The following is a 24635-nucleotide window of genomic DNA, read 5'->3' on the forward strand; positions in this document are numbered from 1 at the left end:
AGAAATATTAAAAAATGTTTAAAGTTGTGACAGGTGGGGCATCTCCTTGTGACTGGAGTAAAGTAATTATACATGAAAAAGAAGTTTCCTTAGACAAAAATTGCAACTTCTTTTGACTTTTTTAATATTTTCCTACAGGTTTATGAAATGTAGTCATTCAAAAAGAGGTTACTACTGAAATAGAGATAATTAGGGCATATTTAAATTTATGTCGTTTTCCTCTTTCCAATGGAATGACCCTAACATAAGTGTAAATGCAAGAATGATAGAATACAAGATTGCGCCAATCGAGGTGAGAGCAATTAGGTGCGACGTCACATTATTATGAGAACGAGATGTAATTTTGAATTGAATTTGAAGAATAATTTTGAAGAAGAAGCGAACAAGTTGGGCGAAATAGTGATGTAAAACTAGGTTGAATTGTACCTACTCTTCAGCTTCTTAAATTTGAGCGTACATTCGGTACAAGCGCATTATTTTAGGTACATTTGGAACGTAGTCAAATATAGTTTTATCAAAGTCCGAAAGTTGATATAGTACAGAAGGAAGTTGTAGTCTACCAACTATCAAGAATGTATGCACATACTTAGAAATACATGTTTACTGTTTAGGTACGTGTATCTACTTATAGGTATAACTTTTCGGCAAATAGGAGCAATATGAAAATTTAATATTCATCACTAGTGCGAAAGAATAATAATGTGACGTCAGCGAAAGGGTCGATGCTGTCAAATCGAGAAAGAGAGGATTAGCGGTCCGCGGAAGGCGCCACCTTTGTGTCGCTGCATCGTGGTGTAAATGATATGGATGGGTTATAGGCACGATCCAGAAAATAAAGGTCGCGCCATTCCCGGACCGCTACCCCTCTCTTCGTCGATTTGACAGCATCCACCCAATCGCTGACGTCATAAAATACTTTTGTTTACATTCACTGTTGCCAACTTGATGCTTTTCGCGCCAAATTTAGTGGGTGTTCAAAACGCGAAAATTTTTGTGTTTGGTGCTTGGTGCGTTTTTGGTGCTTTTGTTTTTAGTTTGAAGACACCAAATTAGATAATCTTAAAAAAATGGAAGCAAAATTTATAGCAATCGTAAGTGTGGTAAGCAACTTTACAAAAATTTTAACAAAATCATTTCATAGTGACATAAGCGACAGCAACATATGTGGCAGCACCTTCAATCATGCCAGAAGAAATCGACCGTCGTGGAAGAAATATTGATTTTTATTGATTTGAATCGGAATCCTTACAATAAAATTATGTATGTATATAAAGTCCATAAAATATACCAATAAAAATTAGGTGCTTTTTCAAATTCAAAACTTGGCAATACTGCCTTTTGTTCAATGCTTCCGCTTTTTCTTGTCGAGTTCGTCTTGCTCTCTCATTCTGGTCACGGCCAGTTGCTCTCAGCTCGATTGGCGCAATCTCGTATTCTATCATTCTTGGGTTATAGGTATGTGTTCATATATACATCGAAATTGTAGAGACGGTCATTTAAGCAATACCTAACAACCCAAAATTGATCATTTTTATATCCGCGTTCGTGTACTTTTAGTATGCAGCATCTACTACACATAAGAATCACTAAATACTAGAAAGAATTTTTCCGACCCGTGGCACAGCGGGGAAGCACTTCCATATAAAATGTGGGCAAAAATATAATTTTAGACAGATTTAAATGAAAATTCGCTTCTTACTAAAATTGAGGACGCTTTTTGGATAACTTTCATACTTTCATTGTAAATGCAGTTTGAAGTTGAAAATTTGGGTTCTTGCGGCATTTACATTGGTATGTACACAGGGCCGTAGCCAGGATTTTTTTTTTCGGGGGGGAGAGGTCCTGGCAAATTTTTTTTAATTTCACTTTTATTTCAACACTAGCAGACCCGGCGAACTTCGTCCCGCCCAAAATTTATTATTTCTTTATTCAAATATTGGTTACAAAGTTTTCACAACAATTCAAGTTCACATATGATTTTGTGGTCGTCAGAAAGCATAGCCTCCATTGCCGCCTTAAATAACCTAACGAAAGCGTTACGTCCGTGAAGAAGTTCTTGCGGAAGCAATGATCCGGCTCGATGGTGAATCGTCCTTGAATCTGTGCCTTAAAACATTTCAAACTGTAAAACAATCAATCAATTCCACCTATAAGAAAAAAGTATCCTATATCTTAATCCAGGCAGTAAGTTGCCTACGCGCCAAATTTCAAACAAAACGGAACATATTAGAAGAAAAATGGATCCTATATGTTAATCTAGGAAAAGGCTACCTATGTACTAAATTTCCAGCAAATCTGACGATAAATACAGCTTTTTCGAATAGATCGGTCTCTGGTCCACTTCCCGGAAAAAAAGAATCATATGTGCTGATCTAGGCAAATAGCTACCTACGTACCAAATTTTAAGCAATTCGGACCATAAATACGATTTTTTCGAATAGATCGGTCCCTGGTCCACTTCACGGAAAAAAGGATCATATATGCTAATCTAGGCAAAAAGCTACTACGTACCAAATTTTAAGCAAATCGGACCATAAATAGGATTTTTTCGAATAGATCGGTCCCTGGTCCACTTCCCGGAAAAAAAGGATCCTATATGCTAACCTAGGCAAAAAGCCACTTACGTACCAAATTTTAAGAAAATCGGACCATACAAAGGATTTTTTCGAATAGATCGGTCCCTGGTCCACTTCCTGGAAAAAAGGATCCTACATGCTTATCTAGGCAAAAAGCTACCTACGTACCAAATTTTAGGCAAATCGGACCATAAATACGATTTCTTCGATTGGATCGGTTCCTGGTCCACTTCCCGGAAAAAAAGAATCATATGTGCTAATCTAGGCAAATAGCTACCTACGTACCAAATTTTAAGCAATTCGGACCATAAATACGATTTTTTCGAATAGATCGGTCCCTGGTCCACTTCCCGGAAAAAGGATCCTATAGTTAATATAGGTAAAAAGCTACCTATGTGCCAAATTTTAAGCAAATCGGACCATAAATACGATTTTTTCGAATAGATCGGTCCCTGGTCCACTTCCCGGAAAAAGGATCATATATGCTAATCTAGACAAAAAGCTACCTACGTACCAAATTTTTAAGCAAATCGGACCATAAATAGGATTTTTTCGAAAAGAGCGGTCCCTGGTCCACTTCCCGGAAAAAGGATCCTATAGTTAATATAGGTAAAAAGCTACCTATGTGCCAAATTTTAAGCAAATCGGACCATAAATACGATTTTTTCGAATAGATCGGTCCCTGGTCCACCTACCGGAAAGGATCCTATATGCTAACCTAGGTAAAAAGCTACCTACGTACCAAATTGTAAGCAAATCGGACCATACTAAGATTTTTTCGAATAGATCGGTCCCTGGTCCACCTACCGGAAAGGATCCTATATGCTAACCTAGGTAAAAAGCTACCTACGTACCAAATTGTAAGCAAATCGGACCATACTAAGATTTTTTCGAATAGATCGGTCCCTGGTCCACCTACCGGAAAAAAGTAAATTTTTTTTAGCCTAAAACATGGTGGTTGCTGAAAGCTATTTATATTCATTATTTCATTAAAATCGGACCAGCCGTTCGCGAGATTACCTGTTACAAAAAAAAAGGGACTTCTCTTTATATAATTAGTATAGAAGTATATATATTTGGATTAAAATAAAAATACTGATAAAAATTAAATATTTCACACAAGGAACAAAAAATATAATCGATAATCGCATGAGGCTATTGCCTGAAAATTTTAAAAAGCGCTTAGTGGCATTGTGCTACTATGATAGCACGGCCGAGTAATCATAGTCAACTTATGTACAGTAGTCGAACAAATTATAGCCGCACCAAATTTTCACATTTATAGTTAATTCTTTAAAAACATCCGTATAAACACAAGTTTAAAAGCAGTGACACACGATTGGGTATTTTCAAAAATTTGGTGCAAATCGTATCCCAATTGTGTGCACATCCAATATATTTTTCTTGATTAGGGTTGCCAGATTTTGAAACGGAGAAAGGAGTACATTTATACTTTCGATAGAAAAAAGCAGTACAAGACATAAAAAAAGTACATTTTTTTTAATTTTTTGTGCAATTTATTGTTACAAACTACCATTAATTAGGTAAAAACAAACAAAGATATCTTAGAAATCTTTTTCAAAGCAAAAATAAATGTAAAAAAAAATAACTTAATGGTTTGGCTTTCCAGTAAGGGCGGTCGTTAAAGAGATGGTGATCGAAGGGGAAGTAAGCGTGGGACCTCCAAGCGACCTTTTTGGAGAGGGCATGCACCGCCATTGACAAAAATGTTAGTCCCGACCACCTCGGCCCCTATGGTTCCCTAGAGACTCCTTAGAAAAATGGCCAAAAGTCACAATTTTCACTTGCGTTTTTTTTCGCTTGAAAAATGCTGAATATTCATTTGCACGGGACATTTTATATACCCTTGCTAACAAAAGAGGTGCCAGATGACAAGAAGACATGAAAAGAAGGGAGTTTTTCGATTGCTGAGTCTGATGTCTTATGTTGGGCAAAAACTCCGTCTTCTGTCTAATGGACCCAAATTGGGAAAATTAGCCTATGGTTACAGAAGATATGTAATAAAGTAACCGACGAAGACTTGCGTGCCGCTTGCGCTTTTCTCCCAAACTCGTTGGTAAACCCAAGTCAAGGTAAAAATTTAAAAACTAATTAATAAAATTTAAGTGAAATGTAGAAATTTAACAATAAACTACTTTTTTTACTTGCGCTTTTCTCTCAAAGTGTTTAGCGCCGGTAAACCCAAATTCAGGTTAAAATTTAAAAACGAATTAATAAAGTTTAAGTAAAATCTGTGGATCATTAACAATAACTCATTTTTTCGCAAAATCTATAAAAATTCCTTTTATTTTTCAAAAAAAACTGTGCAACAGTTATTATTTTACTGCCTGTATAAAATATTAATAGCTGGAAAAAGCAGTACAAAAGAAGTACAAAACTAATAAAGGAGTACATTTCCAGTTATTTTTTTTGTGGGAGTACAAGGTAGTAAATTGTAATAAAAAGGAGTACGTTTACTCCCAAAAGCAGTACGTCTGGCAACCCTATTCTTTATTCCAATCACGAAAATTTATTTGTTGAAATTTTTCAATAGAATATCGCTGTATTGTACCAATCTTTTGACTACAAAAATCAAAATTGCTCCATTTTTTTTACCAATAGCCCAATATAAAAATGTACAAATCTGTACAAATGTACCAATCGAGTGACACTGCCTTAAAAATGTATGCAATTTAAAAAGAATTCAACAAATTTTCGTTAAAATGCAGTTTAGTGGCGCATTGAATTCTAGTAGAATAAAATATGAGTTTCAAATGGCTAAAAATTTCGATTGATTTTTTAGAATTTTTAAAAAGTTCGAAATTTGCACGAAAATTTGTTGAATTTTGTAATATTGCACAAATTCGGAAACTTGGATTTACGCGGGTTTTGTTAAAGAATGCACTTTATTTTTTTATAAAAAAAATAACGAAAGTTCAATGACAACAAGAATAATACGTTAAAACTTGGAAAAAAGTGGTTCGGCTATAATTTTTTGGACCACTGCACATTAGGTCAAGTGATTACTTTTTCTGTGCGCAATTAATAGCAGCTAAAATATTGCACTATTTTAATGTAAAATGATGCCAGCCGTTAAAAAACTGTGGCGCTTGTATGTATATATAGTTCGCTCTATTTTCAAAAGCGAGGTGTCAACTGACAGGGCTTGGCCTGTAGAAGTGTAATAAAGTTTTATTTTTTTTAACGGGTTGCCACCAGTTACAAATTTTACTAAAATTATTTAATAGGTTAAGTGAGTTAGATATTACATGTTATATGAGTATCAATTGAAATAGTTTTCAAAAAGCTTTTCTTCTAAGCGGCACGTAGAAGGGTTGCCACATGTTAAAAAATCAAATTTACTTTAATTAAGGGAGTAAGGTAGCTGAAATATGTATATTGATATGGGTATCAGACAAAAGAAAAAATTTGACATATTTAGCAGGAAATAAGTGAAGAGTAAAAACATTCCTGAGTTAATTTAAGAGTCCAGTAATTTAAAAGGAATGTAATCAGAACAAATCGCTGATTGCCAATGTATGTATTTGCAATAAAATAAGAAATAAGATGTCGTAAACCTTTGGTTTGACACAATTATTATTTTAGTTTAACTAAATTTGACTTTACAAACAGGAGGCAACCCTCTTCGTAATATTTGCGAGCTAAAATTTTCTTAAACCTCTTTCGTCTGACTCCCACATGTTGATACCTATATATTTGAATTACCTAATTTTTTAAATTCAAATGAAATTTGATATTTTAAACAGGTGGCAACCCTCTACATGCAGTTAATAAATAAACCCTCTTCATACACATTTCGATTGACACCCACCCTTAATAATTCATTTAACTTATTTGTATTTCGTCACTTGAAATGCAAAAAGACGTAACAAACATCGTCGCTGAAATAAAAAAAAAGTCATAACTAATAAAAAATTCAAAATTCAGTTTTTGATTGATATGATGGATTTCATCGAATTACAACTCACACATCTTTTTATAAAAAAAAAATAAAAAAATATTAGTCAGGACTTTTTCCATTTCAGTTACGATGTTGTTACGTCTTTTTGCATTTCAGGTGACGATTTGTATTTATTTTGATGTTTTCCCAGCACAACAATTTAACAAAAATTATTTTACAGAGCCAATCAAGATAAAATAAAGGAAGTAAATCTTAGAGATTGATAATATAATTTTAAATTGCATATATCATTAAGTCTATGAACTAAGAATAGAAGCTTTGTAATATTAAAGTAAGCAAATCGTCGCTGCGCCAACAAAAACAGTTATGTGATTTTTGTCAATTTTTTTTTATTGCATATTTTATTAACACTATCTCTTGCCCACATTTCTGCAATTGCCGTTTTCTTATAACTCTTCGTTTAGAACTGATCAAAAACAGCTATGTGCTCGCAGTACTGGAAATACTCTGAAAAAACGGGTATACGCTTACTTGCTTATAACTGTTTTTGATCGCAGATGATTGTGCTTTGATTTCGATGTAAAAAATAATTATAAACCAACTAAATACATACATACATATGTATTCACTAGGGATGTTTATTTTTTCGGCTTTTTCCGATCCCGGGATTTCCAGGATGGCGTTGTCAAAATCCCGGACTAATCCCGGGATTTAGATATTCATTACTTTTCAACAACTTGAATCGAAAAAACTGCTCCTATATTGTTTGAGTAGCTCTCCGACCATGGAATATATAATAAATAAATGGGTTTGAAACCATGGTACAATCATTACATGTATTGTCTTCCCAGAGAGCGCATATTCCGATCTGCCTTATTTAAAAAATATTATTGTTGCCCACACTAAAACGTTTACTGCTGGAAAAGGGATATTTCCATACGCCGTATAGCATATATGTTCACGTATTTTTTTTTTAACAAACCATCTTGCATAGAACTTATTCAATTTTCAAAAGCCGGAAAAAAAATTTCTTGTAAATAAGTTCAAAATTTGTATGGCTCACTTAATTTCAAACGTTTTTTCTTTTGTTTTGAAAAATTACAAAAATTAAATTGAGCGAAAACAAAAAGCAAAGCCAAATAAAAGTAAAAGAATCAACACTAAACTGCGTCAAAATGAAAATAAGGGAGCACGAATTTCGATGTGAAGCAAAACTCTCTAGGAAGACAATACCTGTTATTATTGTACCATGGTTTGAAACCTACTTTTTATTTAAAGTGGCGTTTTTATTTTTTCTCTCTGACCGCAGGATTTATTTTGGAGGACTTTGTAATTTCAAAGATACTTATGATTAATTCGAAAAATTATTAAAAAATCCAATGCAATGTAGAGTAAAAATATGGGCAAGAAATGCAATGGGATCTTTAGAATTTAAAAAATTTTAAATTTTTGGATTCACAAGGACGAATAGGTAATTTTTAAGCTGACAAAGTTAGAAGAACGAAATTCAGACAAATATTGCGAAATTTCAAAGATAAAATCTTAAAATGACATTTTCAATATTTATCAGCTCTTCTGCACTAGAAACTTGAATATGTTTAAATTCTACAGGATTTCCTCATAAATTTTATACCCATACTACTTCTCTAAACACATTTGTCTGAATTTTTTAAATCATTTTTGAATTACCGACGTCAGAGTGAAAAACGTATAACGCAATTTAGCTATATTTGGCTCATCGTTTCGCGAATATATTGCTATTTGTGTTTAAAATTTACTATCGCCCGGTGTTATATGTACAATGAGCTAGACATTTATAAAAAAAATATTAACTATCAAATAAAAAAAGAAATATAGCCAATACTGGTCAAGAAAAGGAGTTTCTATTATTCCATTAGTGCAAATTACGAATCTCGAAAATCCCGGGATTCTTGGCAAGTAAACCTTGCCACTTGGACCCTCAAAGTCCTAGTATGCACATACCACTTACGTTACATAGATTCTACTATTTAATTTGATCGCTTGCAATTGAAATTCAACAATTAACAAAGGTAAAAAGTATGGAGGTGGACAGCGTTCAGTCTACATTAGAAAATGTATTCAATAAACCGATATATTCACTAATGGACTACATAAGTCGTATGCGACGGGCGAGGCCTTCACTTATATTGTTAATTATTTAGAGTGTACATATGAAATTATTTCTTGTATATACGAGCTTGCATTGGATATCACCCATCGAAACTTTGAAAAAGTGCATTGGGTCAAGTTAATACGCTGGCCGAAAAAACAGTTCGCATCTCTGGCAATTCCATGGTTTGTACAAAGTATGTCTCCACTCATCACTTTGCATTAATCTTTATTACCAAAATTCAATTAAATCGTTTCTGACCATTTTTCTTTGCATAACAGGAGCAACGGGCAGTTAAATAATCGAGTCCTCAACTTCTATACGTTGCATCTAGGCCTAACGGCAGTATTATGTACAAATTGCATACGATTCCATACCGCCAAAAGCAAATTTAAATCGTGTATAAAAAGAGCTATGTGCTTTAAATGGCGCAAATGATAATCACGTCGTAATTGGTCCAAAAAAAAAGTTTTTTTTCCTAAATCCATACCATATTTTTAATACGACACTTGCCAAATATTGCCTATTGGCACCTGAAATCAGTTTTTTTGCTCTCCTGAAAAGTTATTAAAAAACACATAACCGTTTTTGTTGGCGCAGCGACGAAATATAATAAATAAATTAATAAAAATTAATAATTAGTTTTGAACAATAACAATAAAAGGAAAAGAAAACAGGACGAAGAAGAGAACATATTATCCCATACATTTTCATTACTGAGAAACATATTTGAATAACTTATAAATTATTATACATATTAGTTCTTTTTACTTAACAGACTTAGTCTAGTATAAAGTGAGTTCCAAATACGTATAGAGGTGATGAAAAGATGACGTTCAGATGTTAGGCACGGTGCACATTAAGCGATACGATATGCGATGCGATATGCGATACGATACGCGATACGATACGCAATGAGATATGAAATGTTCTAATGTGCGATGCGATACGCGATGCGACACGCGATAACATTTTGTGATAGCTACACAAACTTTTGTGACCTTATAAGCATGTTAATGAGTTAAATGAGTTGCTTCTCAACCGAATTTAGACCTTTCGAATGATGGGTCTATGTTTATATCTATAAACTTTTAAAAAAATTAAGAGAAAAGTGCGTTTAATATCGAGTAAAACTGATGTTTATTTTTACAAAGTAGGCTAAAAATTTAATGAGATATTCAAATTCGCATCACAAATTATTTCAGAATATTGCGTTTACTACAAGGAGAAGCCGGTGAAAGCTGAATTAAAAAAAGTTAAGCAAACATTTTTGAGTTGTATAGCCACAAATATTATTTTTCTCATGAAAGGTTGAATAACTTAGTCAGATTTTCCCCCATTTTTTAAAGTAAAAATCTCTATATTTATTTATTAATTTATTTTATGTTTTCAAATGTTAATATTACATCAATTCAGAAGTATTATAGTTGCTTTATAAAATAGTGCGTGGAAACTTTGCCAAATTTAAAAAAAAGACGAAAAAATAAACACAGAAAATACACAAAGACCTCTTAAGTTTTCTAAAAATTTATATACATATATCATTCGAAAGGTCTTAACTCGGTATATACTCAACTGAGTTACAAGCTAATAAGTGCGGAAAACCGGTTGTTTAACAGTAAATCAAGATTGTGTGGGTGTGTGGCAAAAATTTCGTATCTCGATTCTTACTTCCCTCGGCAAAACCTACCTGAAAAATAACATGACTTACCAGGTATTTTTACTTCATTATTTTTTGTAGCATTGGGTTGTAGAGCACATAAATTTGTACTTTCTGTATTTAATTTAAAAACTTATTAAATATCATAAAATAACACTCAATAGAAAAAACATATAAAAATATAACGAAAAATCAAAAATTATTACCTACATACGTACACCATTTTTTAGTATTTGTTATTATATCTGATTTCTTCTTTTGATGGTAAATGAGATGATTATTTCTTAATTGTTTCTAGGTATATTGATTACTATTTATTTGAATATTTGAAATAAAATAGTCAATCATTAACATTTAAACAAACACCAAAACTTTTTTGCTATTCAAAATCAAAAATAAATAGGTTTAAAATTATTGGATTCTTTAAATTTATTTTTAAAGATGTGAAAACAAAGGCAAATAAACCATCACGAAAAATATTCTTTTGTGCATTTACCTGTGTCCTTGACCACCGACGCTACATACATTTCTCCATGCCAAACTAGTCATGTCTGTTCTACAGTAGTTTTTTTCCGGTATAGTTCTATAAACATGTTTTTTTTTATTAATTCGACTAAAAAAAATTTAGGATGATGATTCCGCCTGTGAAACGATCATGCTTATTGCAAAAAATGCCGCGCAATACTAATCTCACCTCGTTCAGAAAACCGTGTTGCACGTACGCATGCAATATTATATCGCAGCGGTGTCGTACGTGCGATACGCATGTGATAATAGGTTTGTTCGTCGAGCAAAAAATTTGTACGAATTTGTACGAATTATCACGATTTTTGCCCAAATCGCGTTCGTGCAGACCAAAAAATTATCCAACACTCAAAAATTGTGAGAGCAAAGTGACAGTTCTCTTGGAGAGAAGTTGCAAATTCTTGCTGGAAAAAATTTTGCCAGCAAGAATTTGCAAACACGAAAAACATGTGGTTGTGGCGCATGGTTGCATTTTTGTCTACAATAATTTGAATAAATTAGTTCGTTAAATTTAAAAATTTATAAACACGAGCGATTTTTTTATGAAAAAAGGAAGTAAATAATTGTTGATATAATTAATTTAGTTAATTCCAATGATTTGAACTTAATTCGGCTGAAAAAAATGGTATTCGCAATCGGAATGCAATTGCAACCAGAGTCGATTTAAGAAACCCGACAGCTAGTACGATGAAGAAATTGAAATGTATGTTAAAGAAAGTCAGAACAACAAGAAATATACATGTATATCCTGTTTTTGGCCATCCGAAAGAATTTTAAAAATTCTATAAAAATTTTTTATGTTTGAAATGCAACCGTGGACGCCAGCTGGCAGCGAAACTTGCAAATTCCTGCAAATTTGCGTTCGTGCAGAAATTTGCAAGTTTCTCAACATGAGAGAGAATTTGAGAGAATTTTTTCTTACTCTCTGATATTTTGAGTGTTGGATAATTCTTGCTGGATTTTCGACGAACAAACCTATTAAATCGCAGCGGTGTCGCTGTTGTGCAAGTGTGCACAGTTTTCATCGCTTCCTACCAATTCCCACGTACTCAGCATGCCGATGTTGCATTCATATCGTATCGTATCGCATATCGCATCGCATATCGTATCGCTCTAATGTGCACCGTGCCTTACAGTTCGATATATCGTATGTGCTAGAAGTACTGAGTCTTCTATAAAGATATAGGGGTTCTTTTGTATATATTATTTTATGTAGAGTCGATAGCGTTTTAACCTTTATTAAGTTATCAAAAAACATATTAAGCAACCTTGCAGCATGTGCTGATACGTGGTCGAGTCTGTTTAGCCCATATACATACCTAGCAATGTTGTTATAAACAACATTTGGGTTCTTTTTACACACATAGTCGTATTTTGCATAATTCTCACAGCCATAAAGCAGCGTAGGCTTTAAGTACGCTTTCGCTAAAAGTAGTCTTATGTTTAACGGATTGAAGTACTGTGTTAACCAGAGTGTACGAAGCATTCCATACGCTTTTCCTACCGGATTAAAAATGTGGTCTTTCCATGTCAAAGTTTTGTTAATGACTATCTAAGCCATTTCGACCATTTGGTATGTTGTACCAAGGCCAACAACTGTGCCAAGTTTGGAAGAAATTGGTGTAGCGGCTACCAAGATATACACATGTAACCATAAGTGGGCGTGGCCACGCCCATTTTCCAAAACTTTATAATATTCTTATTTTCCGTCTAAAAATTATTGTAAATATCAATTTTGAGTGAATAATCTTCAGTAGCTACTAAAATATCGCAGTTTTCGTATTTCTGAAAATTACCTTTATATGGGTGGTTATTGTCCGATTTTGCCCATTTTCAATACCATCCGTCCTACGCCCGAAAGAAGTGCACATACCAAGTTTCGTTAAGATATCTAAATTTTTACTCGAGTTATCGTATGTACAGACGTACGGACGGACGGACAGGCAGTCACCGCTTAATCGATTTGTCCTTTCATTCTGATCATTTATGTATACATTTGTCTATATCTATCTCGATTCGTTTTGGCTGTTGCGAACAACCGTTATGTGAACAAAGTTATAATACCCTTGTGCATAAGTGCGCTCGGGTATAAAAAAAAAGGAAATATTATAAAAACTTATCAACTTGGTACCACCCAATAAACATTTTGGTGAACGTTCGACAATGACCTTCGATATCCAATATGAATATCGAACTGAGAACCAACTCATAAACAATCTTAGTTTTCCAACGTTCATAGTATATTGGAAGTACACTCGAGATGGGTCCAAAAAGAAATGGAAACCATAATAACAAGAGAGAAAGTGAAATCCAGCTCATTCTTGAAGGAAAATATAAGAAAATCACTCTCTCTCATTAAAATTCCAATTCGAGAATGGACTGAATTTCGAATTCATAACGAAAAAAAATACATTGGATAAAGAAGGTTCCGTTTTGCTGGAAAATGGCCTAGTTCTCGAAGTGAATACTAACCTATTTCACATTCGTTATAGGAGGTGAGACTCGAAGAAAAGATTGGTTTTCCAATCGTTTCGAATTGTTAACCAAGCCGAATGTTTATTGGGCAACATTGGATACAATAAACATCTGTATTCGGGTGTGGGGCGCACACATGTGTTTTTTTAAGAAGTTTCACTTCTTGTACGCTGGTGCACTCGTGCTATTAAACTAATGCTTTTTTTCTCAAGTGTTTTTGCTCAGTGGCAATTTATACATATGTATGTATATGTAAGTAGTAGCGGCACATTGGGTGAACTAAATGCATTCATACATAGTACATATTTATGTACAAATGTAGGTAATATTGTGTGCGTCTTCCCAGGTAGGTTAAGTGCGGCTGATAAACCCATGTAGCATAGTTAAATACATACTGTGTACATACCTACAATTAAAATGGGGAAAAATGTTATAATATCGGCATGTGACTGAAACAAACTAAAATACACACAATTTGTGGTTCCCAAGACATGTACGTAGTGATTAGCGATTAGCACAGCTGCATCCTTCATCTAGTCAACTCGCGGAAAATTCCCCGATTTGTAGGGAATTTCAGTTTAAGTGGCAATCGGAGAATGGGAACTCTTTTTTGCGGGGAATTGGTTATCTTTTCAGGAGCCCGATTTTTAGTTTTCAGGCGATAACGTTATGACATATTTATATTTTATAAATGCAAAAGACAGCGTTAGATAGCTTGTTTTAAGACCCTTCTACTGATATCCACTTCAATGGTATGCAATGAGTAGTGCGACCTCAGTGGTTGTTTAAAAGATTGCCTTTTTCGAATTTCAGGCACTAGCCACGCCAACAAAGGGATACGAATCGAAACATCTTGGAACAAAACCTTGTTAGTTTTGTTTGTACTTTAATTCCTGAAAGAAAGAAATAAAATGAAGGTACGTACAGACGCCACACACATACCAAACCATCTCGTAGTGGAGACACGAACCAAAACCAATTTAGCTCTATATCTTTCCAACTAGTAGCCGGAACTAAATATATAAGTTTTGAAAGGTATTGGCCTATAGAATAACACTAAATATGTTGGGTGTACTTACATACCTCCTTAAACCGGCAAAAGCAAAAAAACGTTTTTTATTTCGCAACACTTTAGCCTAATTTTTAAAAATCCGGTTAATCGTTTATGAAGCTTGAATACATTTTCTGGACACACTCTGCAATACCTTTGCACCGATACCTCAAACATGTCGATTGGACGTCTGCATAAAAACTTCCAAATCTCAGCGAGTCATTTCAGCATGCTACTGTGGCTGCTTTCGTCAATCGCGCGTACTGCCATGCGCTGTGATAAGCTGCTTATCATAAGCAGTCTTTGGAACACGCGAACTTATGATCTAAGCTCACCATTATAAAAAAACATTGATGAGCGATTTACACTGCATTTCGATATTCGCAAATAATTTAATAATTTACACTTTTTATGAGTTGAAATAAAAACTTAGTGGACTAAAAGGAATAATAAATTCAATGGCATTCTTGGCGATCGTCCTGGACAGGAGCATTCGCATTCCCGGCGCTGTCATTACGAAAGGAAGTATCGGTTTCAGTGCCAGAATTCTCAAGGTTATTGAGAATCTCCGGGCTATTTATTACTTCGGGCTGTCGTTGCTGGTCCGTTTGATGTAAACCAAACCTCTCTAGGTAAAAACAGATATTATTTTCCTTTTTTTAAGGCGAAAGGCTGACTTGAATAGCTCGTAATTATTCTTAGTCAGGGATGCATTTACGTAAATTGGAGCATCTGAATTCACGCCCTTATGCACTAATCGAAGTTCTTTGTTATTGTTTAGACGCCTGTAGTTCGCAATGGTTTGAATTTAATTTTTTAACAGGTGGCAACTCTTTAAAAAAATAAACCTCTATTGTCCACAAGTCAAGCGTTTTAATCATTGATGGCACTGACAAAAAAAAAATGATTTTATGCATTAGCAAAAAATGAAAAGCGCAGGGCCACCCTGTGTTTAATATTATTCTGAAATTTGTATTCCTGTAGTTCTCTACTATCTGTATGGAAATATAAAACGTCAAACTAACGTTTTGTTTCAAATAATGTATTTTTGTCATTTGTCTCCGTGGAGGGCTTACTCTTGGCTATGCTCCTATTAAAATTTGTAGCATAAAATTTGTCGACTTTAGTGGCTTCCTGGAGGCATATAATTTGTTTCTTTTTTAAGGAAATTTCTATTTAATTCTTCTTAGTGAATAAATTACCTTTACAAAAATACCAAACACGTTCACATTGCAGACAACGCATTTTTCGATTTTTGCCCACTTAAGCTTTGGTTATACTTGCACTGCAGTGCAGGGCATAGCAAAGCAGCGCATGTGAGAGAGAGGCACGATTATACATACATAGCGCACATCCAATGTCAGAGTCAGCTGTTTGAATAATTGTTCGTTTGAGTAAAAGAAAAGTTGATCTTAACGCGCAGAGTAAGTTATCGATGCAAATAAATTTAATTAAATACTAATAACGCATGTTTTTACAAATTTTATTATTTTATTGGTCACCAGAATGGATAGAGATTTTGATGAAGACTTTCCTTGACTTGATGTTTTTAAACATATGTCGTCTGCAAAAGCAACGACAAAAATCAAGACGAGTACGCCGCTGGTGGGTTCATCCGGTTAACAGGGATCGAAACCCAAACGGATACTTTAAAAAAGTGTTTTTGAAATGGAAATTGCATGAAAACAAGCTTTTCGCTCTAACGATAGGATATATTTGCAAAAGAGGAAGGCGTACTTCTCGATAATTAGAGCATATTTATACGAAAAGAAATCTCATACAAATATGTTCCCCTTTTTTAGCTCACTAAAACGGATCAAATCACATTTTCATTTTAACCTACCGGAAGAATAATTGATCGAGATTTATTGGGCGCTACCGGTATACAACTTAGATAAAACACCACAATTACCTTTTTCTGTAGCGTGAACTTTCTCATTACAAACACTTTCAATATCGCAATATATGTATGTATGTATACATACAATATTGTATGCTATATAATACGGTAGTAATTTTTTATTAAAGGTTTGTTGCTATAAGCAAGTAGCGCAGGCAAGTCGCACTGCGCTTGTGCAAGAAATAAAAATGCTCTAACTTAGGCCAACGGTACTCCTCATAATAAGTAAATAAATTCAAAGCTTGTATGAGATTTATTTTGGTATTTATGTACTCTTCTGTCAGGAAATAATGACTATTGTACATCCAGAACACAAATGCGATCATAAAGAAAATCGCATGAAAGTATGCGCTTTGTGTGTAGGGCTGCCAGACGTCCCGGTTTTCCCGGACATGTCCCGGTTTTAGACTATTTGTCCCGGTGTCCCGGTCCAACCTTAAAATGTCCCGGGTTTCATTTAAGTGTCCCGGTTTTCGATTTGATTGCACAAATTTTGCTTAAAAATGACTACGCTGAGAGAAAAAACGCGTTGTAATATTAAGAAAAATTTTATGAATTTACTGGGGGAAATAACGCATAGTAAACATGAATATTTTTTATTTGATTATCGTTTTGAAATGTTCGTACTTAAAAACAATACTTTCATACCACGCACACGTGGTGTTGAATCAAACTGAACATTTGAATGCACATTTACATGTCTGGCTGTAGCTGAGTGCACGAAGATGCTTGCCACAATTTGCTAATTTCCAGAGCGTCAGGGTTCAAATCCCATTACAGACAGCATGGAATTTAAATAATTTATTTTTTTTAACTTAATTATGAAAAAGCATTCGTTAAGTGCAAAGCGCTTCATTATAATATTGGCGTATTTCAATTGAATATTTCTATACTAAATACTAAAATTTGTATACTTAAAATTATTACGAGTTGGGTTGGTGCTCTTTCATATGCGATTTTTTTTTTTAATGTAGCACGTTTTGCATAAGCAATAGTTGATGTATTAATATAAGTATGTACCTAAATACGTTAAAATGACATGCACAGAGTTTTACAATTATAGCAAAAGCCAGAAGTTTTGAAACAAGCTCACAGCAACGAAACAAATGACTGATATTTTAATGTTACTCTTGTATTTATTTTTTTTTTTTCGTGAAACCTAGATTACTTATAAGTACCGTGCCGTACAAAATTATTGGCTCGGAGACACTTCATCTGATCACAATTTCTAATCAGATCTTTTAGAAAAATGTTTAAAATGTAGCTTTTGAGCCAATTAGTAAAGTGACAAATCTGATTACCAGAATTCTGATTTTTTGCTACTTATGTCTTCGCTACATACAAAAAAATTTCGAACATAGTTTTATGGAAGAAACTCTCAGTAAAAACAATACCAAATATATTGCCTCGTTCAAAGCCATGAGCAAAATCGTGAATACATGGTTTTCCGCAAAACAAGCGGATCTTAGTAATTTTGATAAAAATCTTAACGAACTCCGCACAGCTTTGAAAAGTACTGGAATTTCTCAAACTGTCAAAATCCATTTTATCCTTAAACATTTAAAGCAATCTATTTCATTCTTGAATAACGATGGTTAAGGATTATGGTCCGAGCAGGCCGGGAAGTCAGTTCATAGGGAATTCATTAAATTCTGGGATAGATTCAAAATAAATATGATTGATAAACCAACTTTTGTCAGTCGCCTGAAGAAAACTGTAATGACATTTTCATTCCAGCATATATAAAAACTTAACTAAATAATAAAATATTTAAATACTAAAATGTGTGACTATATTATATGGTAAGCCAACAAAAAAATAAAAGGAAACAAAAAACAAATATAAAAAAATAAAGCAAGAAAAAAATATAAAAAAATAAAACCAAAAAAAGAACAAAGAGGTGCAAAGTAAGTTGCCTCTACGCGGTGCGCCCTGGAAACGATTGAAACCGGCTAAAAACTTACATAAACTTATATTTTCACATAATATATATACACACATTTACTCACACATACATTGTTGAATATTTAATGCACAAGGATGTTTTTCTCTTTCGCAAAAGTCGGTCCTATCATAACTATGTAAAATGTGGATATCTTTAAAACAGGAGCAGCTAGGATTTCAATTCTAAGGGATTCTTAACCTAAAAATATCAACAAATACAACCCTGCTTTCAGTTTTTGTCGACAGTTTTATGCAACCTATCTTTGCTTCCTGCCCACCGTGTATAATGTATATACATACACATGTCAAAAGCGAAAGTTATAGTTTTTACTTACAAACATTGTAATTACTTTGTGTCTTTAAGGTACCTCGCGCACGGCACCCCGTTCGAAATCATCGCTTCAATGCACAAGCTGGGGAAAACTACGGTTCGCAATATTGTATTGGAGACGTGTGAAATGTTATGGACCGAACTATCTCCAATATATCTCAGCGAACCCACGGTGGCACAATACACAGACATCGCGGAGGACTTTTTTAAGCTTTGGAATATGCCAAATTGTGTTGGAGCGATCGACGGAAAACACGTTGCTATTACGTGTCCAAAAAATTCAGGTTCCCTGTACTATAACTATAAAAAGTTTTATAGTATTGTGTTGATGGCAACCTGCGACGCCAAGTATACGTTTACCTCGGCTAGCATTGGAAGTTATGGTGGACAAAGCGATGGAGGTAACACTAATTTTTTGTAAATCTATTAAACTTCACTAATTGTAATCTTTAAGGTATTTTCCAACAAACTGATTTTGGACGGGCTCCTGAGCAATAGTTTGCCATTACCGCCCTCAACGCCTTTGTGCCGTGAGACCACAGAAGTATTTCCACATTTTTTTGTGGGCGATGCGGCATTCCCGTTGAAAGAAAATTTGATGCGACCTTACCCTGGATCTCAACTCCCGCGATACAAAACAGTTTTTAATTACCGGTTGTCGCGAGCTCGCCGGGTAATTGAAAACAGCTTTGATATCTTAACAGCCCGCTGGCGTGTCCTTCGCAAAGTAATAGATTGTAGTCCAGAGAATTGCGAAAAGATCGTTTTAGCGTGCTTAGTTCTACACAACTTCGTTATGCTCCACGATCTAGAGCGTTGGTACTGCCTAGACAATTTCGTGGACAGAGATGACACGGAGCAAGGAACGGTACATGGAGAATGGCGTCATGATTTGGAAAACCTTGGTGGCCCATTGCCTTCTATCTCGTCACATAGGCGCAACGCAAGTAAATCTGCATACCGTTTAAGGGACACATTAGCACATTATTTCTTAAATCAAGGAGCGTCCCTTTTCAGTAACAGCAATAACTAAAAGCCCTACTTCGGAATTTGATTGAAGAACGCCCTATGTCAGAATTTGGTTTAAAAACGCCCTAACTCAGCTGAAAATACATTGAAAATGTGCTAAGATAGAGCGTTTTTGAATCGGCAGCTGTGATAGGGCACTCTTCAACCATTAAATTGTTATTAATTAAAATATTATTAGATACATACAGATGCGTGCAACTAATTAGCAACGAAATTCAAAACGATATTGCTTGCAAATTATGTTTATTTATTTATTTTTAATAATTTTCATTTAAAATATAATTCAATCTATATCAGAAACCACAATAACAAAAGTTGCAAAGCTTGCACAACTTGCAAAAAAAATAATCAAACTTCAAAAAATTGTCATCAAAATTTTTAATTAGAATATTTAGATAATTTTCGGGTATGCAGTTTTGTAGCCCATTCAATTTTATTATAACAAAGTGCAAGTTTCAAGTCGCTAAAAGTTACCGTTGATTTTTTAGAATTTTTTTTTGCAACAATTTGCGTTGATTTGCATTGTTTTTTTTTATAGTATGTACTCCGAGTTTTTTTCAATAAAATATTATTTGTATACAAAAACAGCAAAGATCGTTAATAGATAAGTTATCACAAATCAACGCGAATTTTTAGAGGCTTCAAAAACTGCATACTAAAACCTTTTAAAAAAATTCAGGTTACAAACTTTAAAATTTTGATGAAAACTTGAATATTTTTTGGATATTCATACACTATTAAAAAAAAAAAATTATTTGAAAAGTTTGTAAAATATTTACTCAAAAATCACCATCTGCCCATTTTTTACATACTGAACGTATGCAACCTAAGATTTAACAATTAAAAATTGTTTTTGTATTGCTGATTTAAAAATGTAAACTATTTTAACCATTTTCAAAAACGTTTTTGTAACATAAAAAACACAAATATTCTAATACACTTCGATTTTTAATCAAACTATTTTAACCATTTTCAAAAACGTTTTTGTAACTTAAAAAACAGAAATATTCTAATACACTTCGATTTTTAATCAACAAATTCAGTGCCGAGTTTAACTCAATATATATTAGCGTCTAAAAGCTATGACTTAAGAGTTGCGACCTGCAAAGAAACAACCTTTAATTTAAAAACACTGCAGTATATGGGTTCAGCCTACCTTCCTATTCTTCAGGCTCCAATTTGATGGTCACGATGGTATTTGTGACGACTTGTATCGCCTTCACCTGTTTCGCTTCACTCATCTCACTGACTGTGGACCCAATCATTTGCCCGAAAGCACGTATGGTCTGGCTTCCTTTTTGTGCTACCCGCTCCTTACACATGTCTTTATACAATTGACATGCTTCACGGAATTCCCCATCTGCATCGCTTTCCTGCCGTTTTCGCTTCTTTTGAGAAGTTGTCGGCGTTGGTTGCTCACGTGCCAACTCCTCAGTTGAGAACGTCGCCTCCACTGCATCAGGTGAACCGGTAAACATTAACGTCTCTGTCAACGAAAATGACGAAGAAAGTGTTGGCGAAGGTGGAGATGTAGGAAATTCGGATAAAATATTCGTTGTACATCGTGTTCTTAAAATGTAAATTGTTTTAATGTTATTAAATAAAACACAGTGAATAAAACTTAATAGTGCTATTCACCAAAGTGAGCAAGTGGGCTGCCAGAGTGCCAGGCCACTTGCTCAATTCGGTGAATACCACTAATGTAAAGAAATTAAACACCTACGCCCTGGGCTTTACAAATTCTTTAAGGAAGCCCATGCTTTCAAACAATGGCCATGTTTCCGTCAGTGCGGCCGCACTCCCCGATGGTGCATCTAATCTTTTTAGTTCTCGGGAATACCTTTCCCGCAAGGACTGCCAACGTCTGGTACACTGATCTTCTGTAGGTATATCATAATAATAAATGGATTGAAAATGCATATAATTAAAATTTTACAAACCTGTTGCACCCAGCTCTTGTGCCACACTTGCCCACGCCGCCTTCTTTTTTTCCGGAAATCTATATGACAGGCTTCTTTTATTGTATATGGCATCATTCGCCCGCACCAAATCGACCAGCCTTTCGTCATCAATCATTCTGAAATAATATAAAAACAATACAACAATTAAAATTTAATATTTCTCATAAATAATTTCATACTTACATTCGCCCGCTTTTTTTGCCGCTTTCCAAATGTCGAATGTCAAATCTCGGTGTAAATGACATATGGCAGTGCACAAATGAGAGCGTCAGCTCTCTTTGCAAATGTCACATAGGCAAAAATCAAAATTCACCAGACTTCGCTGTCATGCCCTGTCATGCGCTGCGTCGGATAATCGTCTGTGTGCAAAACTCATTAAACAGATTCGATATGTGACAATACACATGTTATGCGCTGCAGCACAATGCAAGTATAACCAGCGCTTTAGGCGGCACTGTGCGTGAGTCCTTTTAATTTTCCCTGTCACATATAAAAAATGTATGTTAGTATGTCAATGCTTTGAACAAAAAAACTGCCGAATCGACTTGAATAATTACACTGTACAGCACATGGCTAGGTATTCGACCAAACGAACTTTTTTTAAGGGATTGAGTTATAATTAAAAAAGTCATTTCTCCGTTTTTCTAAGTTAACCTCCGAAATCGAGATATGTATGAGCCTCCGAAGTTCGAAATTGGACCTTTGGCAAAAAAGTATTTTAATTATTCTATATATTTTATTATCCGATCAGTTCGTAATTTATTCAATTGTATGTTACCAGGCTGGTCTGATCGAAATGTTTTGTGCAAATAAAACTACGTTATTTCACTTTCTGGAACAACGTTTCGCTATAACATTTTTAGCTTCTTCAAAGGCAATTCCGTTTAATTAGATCTGTCATGAACCATAAAATACAAAAACACATTATAATAAAAATAATAAATGGAAACATAAAAACATATATATATATGGAATTAAAAATGACTAGAAAAACCACAGATTGAGTTTGAGGACAAACAATTTAACTCACAATGTTTTAACATTAATACACACGAATTATTGAAAGCAAAATACTTACTAATAATCTATACCAACTTTTGTGGTAGCTTTGTCAATACTAAAAGTTAGTTTATAATCATAAACATGAAATGTATGCGGCCGCCATGTTGTCTATATCTTCCTTTCTGTTCATAGTATTTTCTCTTCTTTGCATTATTCTTAGGCTCTCCAATGTATATCGGGTTGACTCTCTTTTTTCTTTGTCAATAACATTTGCGTTTGCGAAATCAGCTGTGTGTCCAGGGGCACCAAAATTGCGCATATGGAAACTGTGCATTTAGACATTATTTCGGTTTCAACCGAAACTGTGCATGTATGCTTTATTTCGGTTTCTGCCATATGCATTATTTCGGTTTCAACCGAAACTGTGCATGTATGCATTACTTCGATTTTTTATACCCGAGCACACTTGTGCACCAGTGATCGGACTTCTACCACATTGTGGTAGATCTGCCACTTTTTTGAGCATCTACCACATCTACCACTCAAGGTCTGAAATCTACCACATATTCGCATTTTTGAGTAGTTTTATTTTTGCTTGATATATTTTCTTAATTTTACACGATATGGTAACAAGAATGATATAATTCAAAATTCTGCATTCCCGGCGACGATGAAATTTCTTAAGTAAAAGTAAACAAAGCCGAATGGGAGGATGAAATAAACTGTAAAATAGTAGATTCTCTCAGTAATCAATTTTTCGACAGGAGCCGTGGTGTTATTGTGTTAAATTTCAAAATATATGATTTATAAAAAGAATTAATAGCGAAAATGTTAAAAACCGGGGATTTGTGTGAAAGTATTAGTAAATTTAAGTGCATATAAGGTTTCTGAGGCGTTGTTTACTTTTTCTTGAGAATTGTCAAAATCGGCAAATCCCAATTAGCTGTTTCTGGAACGTGCCATATTTGTTCGCTACTTCGTGATGTGGTAAAAAGAAAAGCTGGCAGTACTCCGCAAGATTGCAGAAATCTCTTAAAATGTGTTCAAAAATATCTTAATATGGAAAGAACTGCTTTACTCTGTGAAGAAAAAAATTGCCAACACTCAACGCAATTTTTAGCAACTTCAATATTACACTTTATTATACTAAAATTAAATGTTTTTAGATTCTGATTAAAAAGTTTGCCTTTTAGGTGAAATCTTTTTTTAATTTTTCTACAGAGTTTGATTCAAATACAGAGATCTACCACATTTTTTTTTAAATCTACCACATTTTTCCCCAGATTCTACCACACAGAATTTTTTTAAAGTCCGATCACTGTTGTGCACAAGGGTATATTAACTTTGTTCACATAACGGTTGTTTGTAACAGCCAAAACGAATCGAGATAGATATAGACAAATGTATACATAAATGCTCAGAATGAATAGAGAAGTCGATTAAGCCATGTCTGTCTGTCCGTCCGTCTGTCCGTCTGTCCGTCCGCCCGTGTACACGATAACTCTAGCAAAAATTTAGATATCTCAAAGAAATTTGGTATGTAGGTTTCCAGTTATCCAAGGTAGGTTGGCATTGAAAATGGGCGCAATCGGACTGTAACCACGCCCACGGTATAACGGTAATTTTCAGAAATACGAAAACTACGATATTTTATTAACTACTGAAGATTATTCACTCAAAATTGATATTCGCAATAAATTTTAGACGAAAAATAAGAATATTATACGTTTTTGGAAAATGGGCGTAGCCACGCCCACTTATGGTTACATGTGTATATCTTGGTAACCGCTGCACCAATTTCTTCCAAACTTGGCACAGTTGTTGGCCTTGGTACACCATATCAAATGGCCGAAAATTTTTAAAATCGGACAATAACCACGCTCACATCCCATATAACGGTAATTTAGAGAAATACAAAATCTTCGGTAAATCAGTAAATATTAAAGCTAATTTATTCAAAATTGATGCTTGCAACAACTCTTTACCAAGAAATACGTTTATGATAAAATTTTGGAAAATGGGCGTGGTACCGCCAACATATTATCACATATATGTATCTCGGTAACCGGTCTACCAATTTGTACCAAACTCGGTATGGTTATTGTGCTTGCCACATAAAACCAAAACG

General features: G+C 34.2%; 1 protein-coding gene and 1 pseudogene across 2 annotated transcripts; one reads left to right on the forward strand and one right to left on the reverse strand.

The window, feature by feature from the left end:
• Nucleotides 1-18818: 18818 nt before the first annotated feature.
• LOC108369806 (putative nuclease HARBI1) lies at nt 18819-19737 on the forward strand (annotated as a pseudogene).
• Nucleotides 19738-20489: 752 nt separating this feature from the next.
• On the reverse strand, nt 20490-22164 carry LOC108369805 (transcription factor Adf-1-like). Of its 2 annotated transcripts, XM_017624997.1 has the most exons (6): nt 22063-22164; nt 21689-21985; nt 21485-21621; nt 21268-21424; nt 20701-21113; nt 20490-20645 (listed from the first exon to the last, which is right to left on the reverse strand). In XM_017624997.1, exons 2-5 carry the CDS (start codon nt 21748-21750, stop codon nt 20705-20707), a joined length of 765 nt encoding a protein of 254 aa, XP_017480486.1. In that variant the 5' UTR covers nt 21751-21985; nt 22063-22164; the 3' UTR covers nt 20490-20645; nt 20701-20704. The 2 variants fall into 2 exon arrangements, with proteins under 2 accessions (XP_017480486.1, XP_017480485.1); XM_017624996.1 differs by having other exon boundaries at nt 21689-22164.
• Between the last annotated feature and the right edge of the window lie 2471 nt (nt 22165-24635).

This window comes from Rhagoletis zephyria, unplaced genomic scaffold (genome assembly GCF_001687245.7).
Source record: "Rhagoletis zephyria isolate East Lansing unplaced genomic scaffold, Rhagoletis_zephyria_1.1 Rzeph_scaffold_03857, whole genome shotgun sequence".
Taxonomy (NCBI): Eukaryota; Metazoa; Arthropoda; class Insecta; order Diptera; family Tephritidae; genus Rhagoletis; species Rhagoletis zephyria.